The 18,182-nt window shown below is 41.4% G+C and overlaps 1 protein-coding gene across 1 annotated transcript; it reads left to right on the forward strand.

The window, feature by feature from the left end:
• Window positions 1-11,886: 11,886 nt before the first annotated feature.
• Window positions 11,887-15,600, forward strand: LOC115094568. Its single transcript, XM_029607757.1, has 2 exons — window positions 11,887-11,974; window positions 14,861-15,600. Exon 2 carries the CDS (start codon window positions 14,910-14,912, stop codon window positions 15,564-15,566), a length of 657 nt encoding a protein of 218 aa, XP_029463617.1. The 5' UTR covers window positions 11,887-11,974; window positions 14,861-14,909; the 3' UTR covers window positions 15,567-15,600.
• The last annotated feature ends 2,582 nt before the right edge of the window (window positions 15,601-18,182 follow it).

Raw genomic sequence — 18,182 nt, forward strand, 5'->3', positions numbered from 1 at the left:
CTCCAACATTGTTCTAAGCTTCAACGGCAAGAGGTAATGTGGGGAAAAAAAAAAAGGATTTCCATTCACAAAAAAGCAGGGAGTAGCTTGCTTGTTACAGCGGATACTACTCCAAACCAAATAAGCCTGATACTTCACTTCCAATGCATATCCAGCACAGCTCTCTGCTTCTACAGCAGGGGAGAAAGTCTGATACTTCACTTTCAATGCATATTACTCTCTGCTTCAACGCAAGGGAGAAAGTCTGATACTTCATGCATATCCAGTACAGCTCTCTGCTTCAATGGAAAGAGAGAAAGTCTGATATTTCACTTTAAATGCATATCCAGCATAGCTCTCTGCTTCAACAGCAAGGGAGAAAGACTGATACTTCATGCATATCCAGTACAGCTCTCTGCTTCAACGGAAAGAGAGAAAGTCTGATACTTCACTTGCAATGCATATCCAGCATAGCTCTCTGCTTCAATGGCAGGGGGGATGAAGAAATGTGGATCTATATACAGACAACAACCAACAAGGACTGAATTACATAGTCAGGGTAAACAAGCATGGGTGTAGCTTGCTTATAGCGGCGGTTGCTATCCCTAACTAATTAAGCTAGATATTTCACTTAGATGCAGTTCCAACACTGCTCTCTACATTAATGGAGGGGAGAAGGGAAACAGAACCAAAGATTACTAATGGCCAAGAGTAACAATGAGTATGAGGAAAATAAAAAGTGCGAAGGCTTGCTGGGCAGACTGGATGGGCCGTTGGTCTTCTTCTGCCGTCATTTCTATGTTTCTATATGTTTCTATTCCCTAAGTAAATTTGATTAATAGCTGTTAATGGACCTCTCCTCCAAGAACTTATCCAAACCTTTTTTGAACCCAGCTACACTAACTGCTCTAGCCACATCCTCTGGCAACAAATTCCAGAGCTTTATTGTGCGTTGAGTGAAAAAGAATTTTCTCCGATTAGTCTTAAATGTGCTACTTGCTAACTTCATGGAATGCCCCCTAGTCCTTCTATTATTCGAAAGTGTAAATAACCGATTCACATCTACTCGTTCAAGACCTCTCATGATCTTAAAGACCTCTGTCATTTCCCCCCTCAGCCATCTCTTCTCCAAGCTGAACAGTCCTAACCTCTTCAGCCTTTCCTCATAGGGGAGCTGTTACATCCCCTTCATCATTTTGGTTGCCCTTCTCTGTACCTTCTCCATCGCAACTATATCTTTTTTGAGATGCAGCGACCAGAATTGTACACAGTATTCCAGGTGCGGTCTCACCATGGAGGGATATAGAGGCATTATGACATTTTCCATTTTATTAACCATTCCCTTCCTAATAATTCCAAACATTCTGTTTGCTTTTTTGACTGCTGCAGTACACTGAGCCGATGATTTTAAAGTATTATCCACTATGATGCCTAGATCTTTTTCCTGGCTGGTAGCTCCTAATATGGAACCTAACATCATGTAACTACAGCAAGGGTTATTTTTCTGCCATTTGGATGCCCAATCTTCCAGTCTTGGGACCCTTACTTTTCAATATATTTATAAATGATCTGGAAAGAAATACGATGAGTGAGATAATCAAATTTGCAGATGATACAAAATTGTTCAGATTGTAATAAATTGCAGGAAGACCTTGTGAGACTGGAAAATTGGACATCAAAATGGCAGATGAAATTTAATGTGGATAAGTGCAAGGTGATGCATATAGGGAAAAATAACCCATGCTATAGTTACACAATGTTAGGTTCCATATTAGGTGCTACAACCCAAGAAAGAGATCTAGGCGTCATAGTGGATAACACATTGAAATCGTAGTTCAGTGTGCTGCGGCAGTCAAAAAAGCAAACAGAATGTTGGGAATTATTAGAAAGGGAATGGTGAATAAAACTGAAAATGTCATAATGCCTCTGTATCGCTCCATGGTGAGACCGCACCTTGAATACTGTGTACAATTCTGGTCGTCGCATCTCAAAAAAGATATAATTGCAATGGAGAAGGTACAGAGAAGGGCGACCAAAATGATAAAGGGAATGGAACAGCTCCCCTATTAGGAAAGACTAAAGAGGTTAGGACTTTTCAGCTTGGAGAAGAGAGATGGCAGATAGAGGTGTTTAAAATCATGAGAGGTCTAGAATGGGTAGATATGAATCGGTTATTTACTCTTTCGGATAATAGAAAGACTAGGGGGCACTCCATAAAGTTAGCATGTGGCACATTTAAAACTAATCGGAGAAAGTTCTTTTTTACTCAACGCACAATTAAACTCTGGAATTTGTTGCCAGAGGATGTGTTCAGTGCAGTTAGTATAGCTGTGTTTAAAAAAGGATTGGATAAGATCTTGGAGGAGAAGTCCATTACCTACTATTTATTAAGTTGACTTAGAAAATAACCACTGCTATTACTAGCAACGGTAACATGGAATAGCCTTAGTTTTTGGGTACTTGCCAGGTTCTTATGGCCTGGATCGGCCACTGTTGGAAACAGGATGCTGGGCTTGATGGACCCTTGGTCTGATCCAGTATGGCATGTTCTTATGTTCTTATGTTCTTTAAGTGTGTCGTGATTTATCTGGATGACATATTGATATTCTCTCAAGACATGACCACTCATCTGAAGGATGTTAAGAGGGTGCTGCTAAGGCTCCGTGAGAACCATCTCTATGCCAAGCTATCCAAATGTGAATTTCACAAGGAATCAGTGCCTTTCTTGGGCTACATCGTTTCCAATCAAGGCTTCCAAATGGATCCACACAAGCTGGAGAGTATCAAGAAATGGGCGCAACCCACCGGGTTAAAAGCTCTCAGATGCTTTAGGTTTCACCAACTATTACAGGACCTTTATCAAGAACTACTCCTCATTTACAGTGCCGCTTACAGCTATGATGAAGAAAGGTGCCAATGTGGCTAATTGGTCTCCAGAGGCTAAAGCTGCATTCCAAAAATTGAAAGATGCCTTTTCAAGTAAGCCGTGTCTTCAACATCTGGACCCCACCAAGCCTCAGACATTGGTGTAGGGGCTATATTAAGCCAAGCTGGTGACTCCAAGGTTCCACATCCATGCTCATTCTTCTCCCGTCGCTTCTCTCCTGCAGAGAAAAATTATGGAATAGGAGATAAAGAGTTTCTGGCTATTAAGATGGCATTCAAAGAATGGCGCCCTTGGCTTGAAGGAGTGCAACATCAAGTCACGGTCTTCACAGACCATAAGAATTTGGAATATCTCTGCCACGCACAGCGCCTGAATCATAGATAAGTGAGATGGTTTCTGTTTTTCAACAGATTCAACTTTGTGCTCAAATACCGTCCTGGAGACAAGAACATTAGAGCTGACGCTTTATCTCGCTCATTCCTCTCTGAGGACATTCCAGAGGAACCGCAACACATCATAGACCCAGAACAGGTTATTTTGGCAGCTACTCACTCAGTACCTGCAGGGAAAACTATCGTACCCAAAAACCTCAGAAAGAAGTTATTGGCTTGGGCCCACGACTCTAAACTTTCAGGACATCCTAGGCAATGTAGAACTCTGTCTAAGCTCCAATCCTTCTATTGGTGGCCTACCATGAAGGAAGACACTTTCACCTACGTTGCTTCCTGTGCTAACTGCACTATACAGAAGACACCGCCTGGGCATCCTTGGGGTCTACTCCAACTCTTGCCAGTACCAGAAGAACCATGGACACATATTGCTACAGACTTCGTGGTAGATTTACCATCTTCTGGAGGAAACAACACTATCTGGGTAACCGTAGATCGGTTCTCGAAGATGGCTTATTTTGTGGCTCTCCCAGGCTTACCCACCGCCATGGAGCTCGCCAAGTTATTCATTGCGCACATCTTCGGCCTGCATGGCTTACCTAAGCACATAGCCTCCGATCGAGGAGCCCAATTCACAACTAACTTCTGGAAGGCATTATGTAAGAAGTTCGATATTTCACTCAACTTCACATCAGCATACCATCCACAATCCAATGGGCAAACAGAGAGAATGAACAGGACACTCAAGCAGTTCATTCGTGCCTACGTGAATACTTGCCAGAATGATTGGAGTGAACTATTGCAATAGACAGAATTTGCCATTAATTCTCATCCAGCAACATCCACTGGATTAACTCCTTTCGAAGTGGTCTACGGACGACTACCACTACCACCACTGCCACTTCTGTTATCAGTGTCGTCCCCGGCAGCTCAATTTACTGCCAAGAATATCCATCAACTTTGGACTCAGACAAAAGAGATGCTTATTAAAGCAGGACTTCGAGCAAAGAAAGGATATGATGCTCATCACTGCAAGGCTCCAGAATTCAAGCCTGGTGATAAAGTCTGGCTATCCACTAAGCACTTAAGACTTAAACTTCCTTCAGCTCGATTCGCTCCTTGCTTCATTGGACCATTCCCCATTCTCCAACGACTGGGCAATCTCACCTATAGTCTGAAGCTACCATCTACTTTAAAGATCCACAATGCATTCCATGTCTCACTATTGAAACCATTGATCCTTAGTGAGTTCTCCAACAAGATACCTGAAGTACCATCTATTGATGTTGAAGAAGACATCGAATACAAGGTAGACGCAGTTCTCGATGTGAGAAAATGAGGCAGAGTATGGGAATACCTTCTGTCATGGGAAGGTTATGGTCCTGAAGAAAACTCTTGGACACCAGTGACTAATATCCTGGATAAAGAGATGCTGCAGGACTTCCACAAATTGCATCCTCAAAAACCAAGACCTGGTAGGAAATAGTGTGGATGCCCTTTGAAGAGGGGTAATGTTGCGTCCATCAGTGCTCGAAGGCTTCACCCGTTTGCCTCACCTTATTCATGGCTACTCACGCTTACCTAGGAAAGATGGCTGCCGCCACGTCTACAAGCCGACCTCCCTGGCATCCCCGGAATGGCTATGGTGCAGCTTCCAGCCATTGCTCCTCCTAGGTACCTACTAGGGTGCGCGTGCAATCCACGTCTTTATGCGACTCTTGGCGCGAACATCAAGGGCGTTCCCTCATGCTGACGTCACGCCATCCGGGTATTTAATCTTTGCTATGTTGCTAGCTCACTGAATTAGCAAGGACTCAAATCCGTTCCTGTCTACACTACTCTGCCGCTTCCGTGCTGCTGCTGGAAGCTCCTTACCTGCCCTTCGGGGTAACTGCTAACCTGGGTACCCACTCCTCGGGGGCCCTCTGCTTTATTTCAGGTGCCTTACAGGGAACAGGCACTCGCTCGAGGGCCTGCTCTCCCTGCCTCGGTGCCTGTACTTCTTCATCTAATCCTGGTGGAATCGCTTATCAACAGCTGACATCTAGTGGGTACTCTACCTCTCAAGCCTCCTTACCATAAAGGAGAGAAGGGCTCCCTCTGCAGAGGTCCCTGAGACTGCAACACAAGACTGCCTCATTACTGCCACCTCTGATGGTCCTCTACGAGCTGTGCAATAAAGAATTCTGTGTTTGTGTCTTTAAGAGTCTAGCCCAGTGCTGTAGTTCCTCATGGGGCTCCTCCCTGTGGGCGTTGTCACCCTCCACAGCACCCAAGGATCCACCAAACACACTTAACCATAACAGATCCTTCTTCCAATTTTTGAATGAAGATCTTTTGGCTAAAATAGCTTCTTTCACCTCCCCTTTTAACCATGCCGGTAATCGTTTTGCCATCCTTCCACCTTTCTTAATGTGTGGAATACATCTGGACTGTGCTTCTAGGATGGTATTTTTTTTTATTTTATTTTTATTGCAGTTTAACAAAATTACAAGAAAATCTCTTGCAAATGAAATATGGGTGTCCTTTAAACCATACAAATTTAGGACTTACAATCCAATGTAAAGAAAAAAGAAAAAGAAAAATATTTCACAAGAAACCCAACATGTTACATAGGTAATAGAGGAGAAGCAAGAAAGAAAACAGAGCGCTTTTACGGTAATAATATATATAAATCATTGAACATTTAACACTCGTCTCTCTATTTACTTGACCGGTATTTTATGGGAGTCTATCAACATTCTTAGCTGGTCGGGTTCATGGAATATGTATTTGGCATTCCTATAGCTCACTAGACATCTACATGGATAACGTAAAATAAATTGTCCTCCTTCAGCCAGAACTTCAGGTCGTATGCAAGGAATTTCTTCCTCCTGATTTGTGTAGCTCTAGTGAGGTCTGGGAATACCCAGATCTTCTGCCCATAGAAAAGAGATGAACGGAATCTGAAGAAAAATTTTAATATATTATCTCTGTCCGATTGAAATGTAAAGGATACTAAAAGTGATCCTCTATTCGTTATTTCCAATTCTTGCGAATTTTGTAAAAATTCAGTCAAATTCAAGCCATTATCTATTATAGTTGTTCCTCCTTTAATTTCTTCCTGCTGAGACTTCTCTTGCTGAATCTGATTTCCTTTATTTCCCAATGGTAAATAGTAAGCTTTGCTTATAATTGGCATGCAAGAATCTGGCATTTTAAGAATCTGACTAACATAATTTTTAAACAATTCAGCCGGTGCCAATTGTTGTATTATAGGGAAATTTAGGACCCTCAGGTTCAGAATTCGCATATGATTTTCTAGATACTCCAACTTTTTACTGTTCAATAACTCAGATTGAATTAAATTAGTTGTGTATGTTCAGTTTTTTTCAGTCTTATTTCCATATCTGTAATTTTTTGTTCCTGTCGTTCCACCATTTCAATATTTTTCTTTAGGGCATTATTTGTCTCCATTACTACCCCCGTTAACATAGTAACAGCATTTTCTAATCTTACTATCGCAGAATGTAATGTGTCCAATGTATTTATAACAGGTTTAGCAGTTTTACCTGCACCACCATGAATGTTTGATTTCCCTCCATCGGGAGTTGGGCTCATTGTTTCAGGGGAGCCGAAAGTCAATCCACGAAGTTCTTCCGGGGTTGATGTAACGATATTCACCGCAGATTTGGGCAAAGGCGTAATCTCAGCAAGTTTTTTCAAATCTTCCTCCAATCCGCGTATAATTTTACTGCTCCCGGCACCCACTTCCTCAAGGTGCTCCGCTCTCGTTCTCTCTTGAAGTCCCTCCGTTTCTGGAGCGTCCGTACTCAGTGACGCTCCTGGAGGTGTTGGTACAGCCGGTGCCCCCGGGGTCAACGAGATCTCGTCAGCCAAAGGATGTGGACTTCGCTCCAAGTCCTCCTCCATAGCGGCTTTCACACCGGGTGTCTGGGCGAGGTTTGCCGAAAAACACTCCTCTAGTTTCATCTGAATCATTTCAGGTATTTTTAAAGGCTCTACTCCTTTGAGTTTAGCCTTTCGTTTTGTGTGCGGCATCTCGGCAATAAATATAAAGAAAGGAAATATTCCAGCACAGGAGGACCGTTTATCGCCTGTTGTTCAATGGGCAGCCATCTTGCTTCCCCACCAGGATGGTATTTTTTAACAATGTCCATGCCTCTTGCACACTTTTTATCTTTGTAGTTGCTCCTTTCAGCTTTTTTTTTCTATTTTTCTCATTTTATCAAAGTTCTCCTTTTGAAAGTTTAGCACTAGAGCCATCGATTCGCTAACTGTCCCCCTTCCAATTTGATCATATTATGATCACTATTGCCAAGCGACCCCCACCACAGTTACCTCTCTCACCAAATCCTGTGCTCAGCTGAGAATTAGATCTAAAATTGCTCTCTCTCATTGGCTCCTTAACCAATTGCTCCATAAAACTGTGTTTTATTTCATCCAGGAACTTTACTTCTCTTGCATGCACTATTTCACTTACGTAGTCAATATTGGGGTAATTGAAATCTCCCATTATTACTGCACTACAAATTTGGTTAGTTTCCCTAATTTCTGTTAGCATTTCTGTTATGCTCCATGGCCGCAGACGGCTGCGTCCGCTGCTGTTCACCTCTCTTTTTACTGCATTGGCTCTGTTGGGTGAACACGCGGCATCAGCCAGCTACCACAGGCTTTCCGGCCTCCATCCCTGGGCCTTCTTGAGCAGCATGGATGCTGCCGACCACCATCTTACTCTCGGGGTTCCTTAGTTGTGCGCACATGCTCTCCAACCTGTTCTAACCACATCATGGCGGGAACCTCGGGGGTGTCCCCACCAGATGACATCATTCAACTTCAATACTTAAGCTCGCCAACCCAGTCAGCCGGTGACTTGGCAACGAGTTCACTTGCTGTATCTACCTTCTCGATCTTCAGCGTTGTTGCGGTTCCTGCTCCCGTGGTGAGAGACTATCGGGTACCCACTCCTCGGGGGCCCTTCCTTGTCTCTTGGCTATCTGCTCCTCGGAGGGCCTTTCATCAGGACTCCTGTCTGCCTCACTTCCCAAGGCTTTCTTCGGAACTTCTGCTTATCTTCAGTCGCTGTGAGTACCACGCTGCAGAAACCCTATAGTGGTATCTACGTGGGAATCTTCCCAGATGCTCCTCTCTGTCATTGCGATATAATTTGTATCCCGGTATAGCACTGTCCCATTGGTTGTCCTCCTTCCACCATGTCTCTGAGATGCCAATTAAGTCTATGTCATCATTCACTACTATACATTCTCATTATCCCATCTTACTTCTGGCATTAGCATACAAACATTTCAAAGTGTGTTTTTTATTTGTATTTTCATTCTGCTTTTAATTGATAGTGTTAAATTGGAATCTTTTAGCTCAGATGAGTTTTTAGTTACAGGCACTTGGACTACTTTTCTTATTATTGGAACCTCATTCTCGGGATGCCCTAATTCTAATGCATCATTAGTATCCTTTGAAGATACCTCCCTCCGAACCATGCGTTGCTCAGCACCCTTTGTTCTAGTTTAAGAGCTGCTCTATCTCCTTTTTAAAGGTTAGCACCAGAGTGATCAAGGCAGAACTGGCTTTTCAAAACACTAATTGTACATTCTATGATCATTCTGTTTCTTGTGCGCGCCTCATTATACCGGATTTGTACTGCTGTTTGTGACACTCACAGGCATGAGCTTTGCAGCTGTAACCAACATCTCCTGCAAAAAATTGGAAAGTGTGCACTATTCCACTTTCAGTACCCACCCCGGAGAGCTTACATTTTGACATTTTAGCTTAAGCTTTGTTTTGACTTCTATTTCAAACTTATTAAGCAATCAGCCTTCGCCATATTTCCCTTCAGTGAAATTCTGAGCCACTGCTGACTGCACCAGGATGGAGTCATTGCTGCTTCCGAAAAACTTGGAGACAACACTAAGGATCTTCATCTGCGCACTGCATGCAGCTTGCACATTCAAGGTGTGGAAAACCTTCTTGTTATGCCATTTCTCTCCTGGGTGAGGAGTGAGAGCAACAAAGGTGCAATGGATTGCACCTACTACCTTCAGCATGCCAGCTATATATATAAAAAAAAAAAAGCACACTTCATCTCCTGCTGCTCTGTAAGCTGCTGTGAATACTTGATGTACATCCTGACCCGTTTCAACAAAGCCTAAGTACTTGGCTGAAATGCCTTGAAAACAATGACTGGTCTATCCAGCCCCCACAGCCACTGTATTCTGGAATGAGCCAATGGCACGAAAATGCACGGTAGCGACAAGCTTGTCCACAACTGGCTAGAGGATCAATATCAGGTCAGAGAACCAAGCCTCCAACACTCCCTCTTTGCTTTTAATGGAAAACAGTTACAGGCTGTGAAGGTTTACCAGCACCCTCACCCTGCCAACAGTTTGGCCCAGAATAATACAGGCAGAGACAGGGAAAAATAACTAACAGCTGGAGAAGGATGACGTCTTCAGCGTCACCTCCCCCAATGCTTTGGAGGAAAGATCCCTAGAATAAATCTGGATCATGAAATGCCTCGGTGTAGTAGTGGCTTCTGCAGGAAAAGGAGATGGATGAACACTTCCTACATTCTGCAGAGACTGAGGTTAGGGAACTTGGTGGGAGTTGTACATTCCCCCCCCCCCCCCCCCCCGATGTCCTGTGGTGGGACAGCAGGTTGGTACGTTGGAAAGCATTCCTGAAGCCATGCCTCTGCATACGTTCCCTACTTGTTTCTCCCCCTAGAATAGAATGAGAGAAACATTTTAGGAGGTGATTTTCAAAAGACCTTTACACACGTAACTGGACTTTTGAAAACTGCTAGGATGGATGCTACTTTTACTGTGTAAATCCTTTTGAAAATTACTTCATTAGGGAGTAATTTTCAAAAGGGTTTATACACATAAATAGACTTTTGAAACTTGCTACTGTTATGCACGTAATCCCTTTGAAAATTCACTCCATAGAGATGAATTTTCAAAAGCCCATATATCTGCTACTTTTATGCGCCTACCTCCTTGGAAAATTCACTCCTGCATGAATTAGGCCCTTAGATTGTAAGTTATCTGGCAAAGAATGATAGAGGTCTTTAAGATCATGAGAGGTCTTGAACGAGTAGATGTGAATCGGTTATTTACACTTTCGGATAATAGAAGGACTAGGGGGCATTCCATGAAGTTAGCAAGTAGCACATTTAAGACTAATCGGAGCAAATTCTTTTTCACTCAACACACAATAAAGCTCTGGAATTTGTTGCTAGAGGATGTGGTTAGTGCAGTTAGTGTAGCTGGGTTTAAAAAAGGTTTGGATAAGTTCTTGGAGGAGAAGTCCATTAACTGCTATTAATCAAGTTTACTTAGGGAATAGCCACTGCTATTAATTGCATCAGTAGCATGGGATCTTCTTAGTGTTTGGGTAATTGCCAGGTTCTTGTGGCCTGGTTTTGGCCTCTGTTGGAAACAGGATGCTGGGCTTGATGGACTCTTGGTCTGATCCAGTATGGCAATTTCTTATGTTCTTATGAATAAATTTGTACAACCCTCGAGATGGCACTCTATAAATAACATGATTATGTTACAGCATATTTAATCAAAATGAACACTTGTTTTTGTTTGCTAGTGTAATAGCATCTAGGAGGCCTGTTTGCATTCATAAACCTTATAAATTGTGCAATTAACTAATGCAAACTTTCAGCTCCCTTAGTGGATCATGGCCCAATATTTTAATATGGACAAGTATAAGTATTTTGTACAATCCAATACTTCTAGATTGTTAATTATAATTTGCATTCCACCAATGACAGTTGACAGCATGTGTCATGCAGAAGCAAGAGATTTAGAGTTCTGTCAGCTGAAGTAATTTATGTTTAGACATTGATGCCTAAGGAGAAATAATGAGCACAAAAATCCTGCTCATTATTAGAAAATTATACACACTATGTGCAGCATGCACACTTACTGAAGAATGGGTTTCTATGCATTGCAAGAATTTATTGATCTTGTCATCATTAAAGAATCACAGCCTTTTACTTAATTAGAGGAGCTTTGAAATGGTCCAGTTGTTACCAATCAAGCACTGTTTTCTTTTTACCTACAAGAATTTCTTTAATATATTCCATTATTCTAATTTTCTCAAGAGAAAAGCCTCTCATTATTACATTGTTACTGTAGATGAATGTTTGCTTTTTTTAAAAAAAAAACTCCAGGCTGTTCTGTTTCTGACACTCATACATCTACAGGGAGAGCAAGAATTGGTTCAAGAAGGATCACATATCTTGAGCAGCTTGATTGCAATACCAATATGTCTACTCTGAAACCACGTCTCCAACTCTGCTTAAAAAAAAACCCCAAAAAACCCTCAACTATTTTAAAACAAAAAAAGTCGACCAATAATTTCTAATTTATTTTCTACAATGTTTCCTTAATAAGCGAACTGGTGTTTTGCAAAGGGAAGCCATTCCTTTATACAGCATAAGGAACATGGCGTGTGCTCATCTCTCATATTTCTAATTGTGCTTATTTACCTATTATGATCCCTATGTTTCTGAAAGGAGATCACATTGTGATGTCATGTCCATGCTACACAATCACTATTGTGATGTTCTTGAACCCTTACACAAATTGTTTCACTCGGTCATGAATATTTCACTTTGAAACATTATCCACAAACCAGCAATAGATAAAGCGGGCTTTGCTCAGAAGGCGTGGACAGCAACAGAGAACAGGTGACACCAATTTTAACAAATAAGGGTAAAAACCTGAACCGTTTCATGATCCACCTTTCAAAGGGTGATTTCTCCAGGAGAACCTGTATGGGTATTTATATTTAAAAATTCCAGTACTGTGGTGTGCTCAGAGTAGTATCAGGAGCTCCGTATACAAAGCTTTGCAGTGCCATGGCTTGCAGATCATTTACGAGGAAACGGTGAATATTGATGCTTGTGCTGCTTACATTTTTTTTCTGCTTTTTGAAAATAGTCATGAAAGGATGCTGAAAGACAGTGCTTGCTTACGAGAATTAAAAAAATAGGGACAGCAACAGTCCAAAAATATTTTTCTGTTTATTAAAAAAAGAAGCGTAGATCAGTTGTGTAGGGGAGCTGGACAGATTTATCAGACTCACCAGTCCAGTTAAGTGTCTGGCACATGCAAACGTTCGGTGTACTAGGTATGGTTGTTTCTCTGGGAGATTTTATGTTGCCAAGCAATAGTACAGTTTAATCAAAATGCTTTGCATTTCCACACTACTGCTTTCTACATTTTTTGTTTCATTATCTTCAGACTACAGCAAGGGGGGGGTCTCAAAGCGCAATTGGTTTAATGCTTGTAGCTTTAGCTACAGTCAGTCGTGTTAGTAAATTTACTTTTCCTGCTTTTCTGGTCAAAACTCTGCACTCAGTGTCCTAACTTAGGGACAGGATATTTCCTGAGTTTATTATTCCTTAGTTCACAGCTGAAATGCTTTGAAAGAATTTGTAGAAACTATGCCCAATAATGTTTTGACATCAACTCTACCCTGGATTTCCAAAAGGCCTGGAACATTCCGTGGGGGGGGCTCAGGCAGCTGTCAGCCATAGTCTGGGTGAATTGTCTCTCATAATCTTCCTGTTCCCCTCCTGAGGTGTCCAGTTGTTTGAGGGACACAGGAAAACGTTAAAGCACCTGTCAAGCTTCAGGAAGTATATAGCTCAGTGACTCCCAAACCTGTCCTGAGGGAGCCCCTAGCCAGTCGGGTTTTCAGGATATCCACCATGAATATGCATGAGAGAAATCTGCATGCACATGTTGTGCATATTCAGTATGGGTGTCCTGAAAACCGGACTGGAGGTCCCCACGGACAGGTTTGGGAATCTCGGATGTAGCTGATAAATAACAGCCTTTTAAAATATCAATTCATAGCTAATTATATGTTATTATTGTGTTCCATCCAGATGCACAATAATAACTTTTAAAGTAAAAAAAACCCCTACATTTCTAGAAAGGGACATTTCAATTTTAAGTACCCCCCCTCTAAGTTCAGCATAGTTCCTTTTCCTACAATTTTTTTAATGCACTATGGATGTGCGGCCCACATTTTTGCATTTTTGTTTGTTTTTGGGTGATCGTTTTTTATGGTTCATTTTAATGTTTCTATTTTGATTTTTGTTTGCCAAACCAAAATAAAAATTAAAACGGAGCCTCTCCAGGCCCCCCATCATCAATTCCCGGGGTCTCCCCAGGCCCCCACCCAAGATGTCAGGACCTAGCCCTACCTGGCTGGGCTGAACCAGGGTCTCACTGACCTCCTTCCCATTCCCCTTAAGTGATCTGCAGCTCGAGGTCTTCCCAGGCTCGACTTTCCCCCTTCTATGGGGGTCAGCAGCAACCAGGGGCACAAGTGATGCCTACTCACTCCTATTCCATCAAAGTCTCTTTCAAACTGGCACCAGCCAGACCTGAAACTGGTGCCATTTTGACATCACTTTGGCACTGGTCTCAGGGTCAACCGGCACCATTTTTACATAAGAACATGCCATACTGGGTCAGACCAAGGGTCCATCAAGCCCAGCATCCTGTTTCCAACAGTGGCCAATCCAGGCCAAAAGAACCTGGCAAGTACCCAAACATTAAATAGATCCCATGCTACTAATGTCAGCAACAAGCAGTGGCTATTTCCTATTGACTAATAACAGTTTATGGACTTCTCCTCCAGGAACTTATCCAGACCTTTTTTAAACCCAGCTACACTAACTGCCTTAACCACAATTAATTCCCCCAGAGCTTAATTGTGTGTTGAATGAAAAAGAATTTGTCTCCGATTTGTTTTAAATGTGCTACTTGCTAACTTCATGGAGTGCCCCCTAGTCCTTGTATTTATCTGAAAGACTAAATAACCTTTTCACATTTACCCATTCAAGTTTTTTCATGCTTCTGAAAATACTATGGCGGGGCACAAGTGAATGTGCATTTCTCCTGCCCCTTTGCTGTTGCAAGACCCCACGGAAGCGATAAGCCCTGTTTACTTAAGAGGGGGTGAGGGGTGTGGAGGGGAGCAGGAGGTCCCATCTGGGCTTGGCTCAGCTCATCTCAGTTGGGTAGGCTCCAGCCCTGGCCTGATAATGGGGCTGCCTTTTTTTTTTTTTTTTAATTTCTCAGCAAATAGTGCGCACTATTTGCTGAAACGAAAAACAACAAACATTTTGCATTTTTAGTAGGCACCGTGAGTGCATTTTTTTCATATTGCCCATTTGTTTTAAAAAAGCCAATCCCCATAATATACCTACAGGGCATTCTGCTGCAAAGGTGCCTACGAATGTTTTAAAAACCTAGAGGTAATTTTTAAAAATATCTGTACAGATGCAAGGTTCGCGGGTATCAGCAGATTTTGCACCAATTCTCAAAGGGCAAGTACAAACAAAAACAATAAACTTAGCAATACAGCATAAATAATCGATCATGCTATGGAAATGATTCAACAGTTTTAATTCCAAAAACGTACTGTTTAGTAATTGCAGATTTACCTGCACACATGTATAAATTGTTGGAAAGAACAAAAATATGTAAATAAAGCTCTTTGGGTTTTTTTTAGTAGCTTTTACTTATTAAAATTGTTCTAATTTTCTTTGTTCCAGTTCTTACAATCAACATTTCAACAGATATTCTTTTCAGTTATTAATAAGAATGAAAAGAAAGGCTAGTGTCAAAGGGTTCGCACTAGGGCTAGAGCCTGAGCCCATTAATCCAAACAGTGAGGAAACGGAAGGCAATCACAAACGCATCACTACAAGTTACTGCACCATCCAAGAAAATGAATGCGCCTCGTCATCTTTAAGTAACGGCAGACAACATTTTCTACTCGAAAAGCTTTCAACCTCTCAGAAGTTGGTTGCCAGTACAAGTCAGTTCAGAAATGAACATGAGCATATAGCTTCAACTGTAAAACGACGTCGAGAACAAAGAACGGACTGTGATATCAAGAAGAGTCAGATTGCTCATTTCCAGCCATCCATGTTTGGCCAACATAACCGCCAACCCAGTCGTTGCAGAGAATCGAGCACCATCTGTTCTGCTTGCCAGTACTTATCACCCATTCCCTCATCGGGCTTTGGACCAATATTTATGCTGCCTATTTGCCAAACGGTGTATCCCGATCCAGAAGTTATAAAGGCCCACCAGTCTACTTTATTGCCTTTCTGCAGCCCCTGGTTTTCCATGCCCATGATGACGGCACCTTCCACCATTTCAATGTCTGTCTCCTCTCGCCAGAGGAGGGCACCCCATTATCATCTTCACCACTGCTTTCACCGCTCTGGAAGCAAAAAGTCTTTGAAACCATAATAATCATTGGAACTGGAACCATAGAGAGGGCAAAGATTTTATGGCATACAGTATATTATTGGAAAGTTTATTCCCTTTTTTGAATGGACTCTTTTATGGTGTCTAACAATAAAACATCCAAAATTTACCTTAGTATTCTATTACTTTACCCTACTTTTAAGACAACCAAACATGCTATAACATTTACTAGGTTATTTACTATGTTAATCTAATAAAGTCTTGTATTACCTACCAGACATCTGAATGTCATCTCCCAATAGCGTAAAGGTATTTTGCTCTTTCATTTTGGTAATAGTTGGCATCAACCACCTGGACAGACTTTCTCTTTGCATGAGGCTCTAAGGATCTTACAATCTAATAGGCATGAAGACAACCAAATACTAGTCTTCAGCTGGGCAGAAAAATGAAATGTCAAGCCTCGCTGATGTAACACTGCGCAGAAAATTCTAGACCTCTATGTAGTTTCGAAGCTCAGCAGCATGCTTGAAATCTGTGAGAACTGCAAAGTCCTCTTCAAATCTAGGTCTTACAGAGCAATATTTTCAAGATACTGAAAAGGGGGGGGGGGGGGGGAAAGGTTTGCTGTCTTATGCCAGCTGTATCAGTTTGGGCTAAGTCTCAATGAGTTTTCTAATGAGTTTTCCAAGAATAAATTTTGAAGGGGATAATCAACAAAATTCAAAAGCCACCGTAAGATCGAAGGTGTCCTACAGTTATTTCAATCAGAATGTTAAGGGTATGATTTTCATCAATATTGCTAGGACAAATTACTAAACCTATTCAATAAAGCAAGTCAACTGATGGCATCGATTCTTCAACCTCTAGACTCATTCACCTTCAAATAAGGAAAGCAACAGAAAATATCAGAATGGTCAGATGAAGAGAAGGAGATTTTGGATGAATGTAGCTTGGTTTTCCACTAAATGATAAAGGGTTCATTGTGGTTCTTCTATAGAACACCTTTGGTTACTCTGCACAAAAAGAAGATGCGGAACAAAACCTATTGCAAGAAGAACATATGAAATCTGTCAGTCCTCAACCACCTGCTGCTCCTCTGTCCTTTTTATACCTCAGACTTCTCTCCTTACTTCCTTTAAGACGCTTTCCTCTTGTTTTGCCTTCTCACCCTGTCCTCTTTCAGCGCACTCACCTCTATTGTAATAGTGGGTAATGAAACAGAAACAGAAATGACGGCAGAAGACGACCAAATGGCCCATCCAGTCTGCCCAGCAAGCTTTGCACTTTTTTTTTTCCCTCTTACTTGTTACTCTTGGCTCTTAGTAACCTTTTGGTTCTATTTCCCTTCCACCCCACCATTAGGTAACAGAATTTGCTCTACGTCATGTGATGCCACAGCCATTCCTCTTGGTACATCAAATGGCATTTTGCACATTCTCTAAATGTTATAAAAGCATAACAACAAACGAATAATGGCCTTAGAAAATGGGCGATTCCTTGTTCTTTATAAAGAAACTGCCATACTTCTTAATTTATAAAATGAATTGAATAGAAGAATTTTATTGCAAAATGCAAATGTTTTTATAATAGAAAGAAAGACAACCAAAAAGCTGAATCCAGTTAGACTAGAAGTAGACTTTGTTACGGGTACTATGGAGGTCATTCTGTCTAGAAAAGCTTGTGAAGAACTTAGATAAATTCAGCATAGCTTCCATAAAACATGAAGGCAAATCAGGGCAAAGTGTGCGACATATAAAAAAAATCCACAACAGATCACTCTAAAAGAATTACACATCAAAAGAGAGATTTGCATGACATCCACTAACATGTGATCAAAAAAAGTTGAATCACCAAAATCCTTCTTCCTTAGACCATTCTCATATTTTCTGGTGCTTTTCTGACACATCATTAAGGACATTCTTTTGGATGATCTTTGTCTCTTTGAAAGACTTCAGCTAAGTAAATTCAAGTATCAGCTTTTATTGATTTAAGTTTGTAGTGCCACAGGATTATAATCTGCATTAGTCATGTACGCACTGCTAGATAAAATAGGATGTGCGAGTTTTAAGGTGACTTCTATTTGACAAAACCTACTGATTTTTTTTTTTTTAGAATCACATTTATAATTTGCAATTCCACTTCTTTTGATAGCACTTAAAAATAAAATAAAAGGGCACTTCACAAAGCATTCATTGTGCCAAAAAGTATAACCTTCCTATTTAAGACATGCTGTTTACAGCTGCAAACAGTAAAGAAAACCAGTAACATAATGTACCATGTTTCATGACTGAATCATTCAATAGCTGTCTTATCACACGGGGAGGAGAAAACCACAGGTTCAATTTTAATACAAAGTTTCAGATGCAGGTTTGCTTTGTTTATCCTTTTGCAAAGAGATGACCTGTTATCTAACCACGGGTCTTTTACACTTTAACACCGTGATTTTACCCATGAAATTCATGAGCCATTTACACCCCATTTACAAGTGGGAGGATAAAGCATGTAAAAAAAGTGAGAAGTGGCTTTACAGTCACTACACCTCGACTATGAAAAGGGCCGACTGAATTGCTTATGCCTGTGGTTGTTGCATCAAGTGCACTAACCCTGAAAAGTCAAGTTTTCCTCTCCCTGCTGAGCTCTCTCACAGTACCTGCACAG

The sequence above is a fragment of the Rhinatrema bivittatum genome, chromosome 6, assembly GCF_901001135.1.
Source record: "Rhinatrema bivittatum chromosome 6, aRhiBiv1.1, whole genome shotgun sequence".
In the NCBI taxonomy this organism is placed as follows: domain Eukaryota; kingdom Metazoa; phylum Chordata; class Amphibia; order Gymnophiona; family Rhinatrematidae; genus Rhinatrema; species Rhinatrema bivittatum.

Excerpts from the sequence above, each read along its gene's own strand:
- LOC115094568 (XM_029607757.1), top strand. The coding sequence starts at position 14,910 with ATGAAAAGAAAGGCTAGTGTCAAAGGGTTCGCACTAGGGCTAGAGCCT.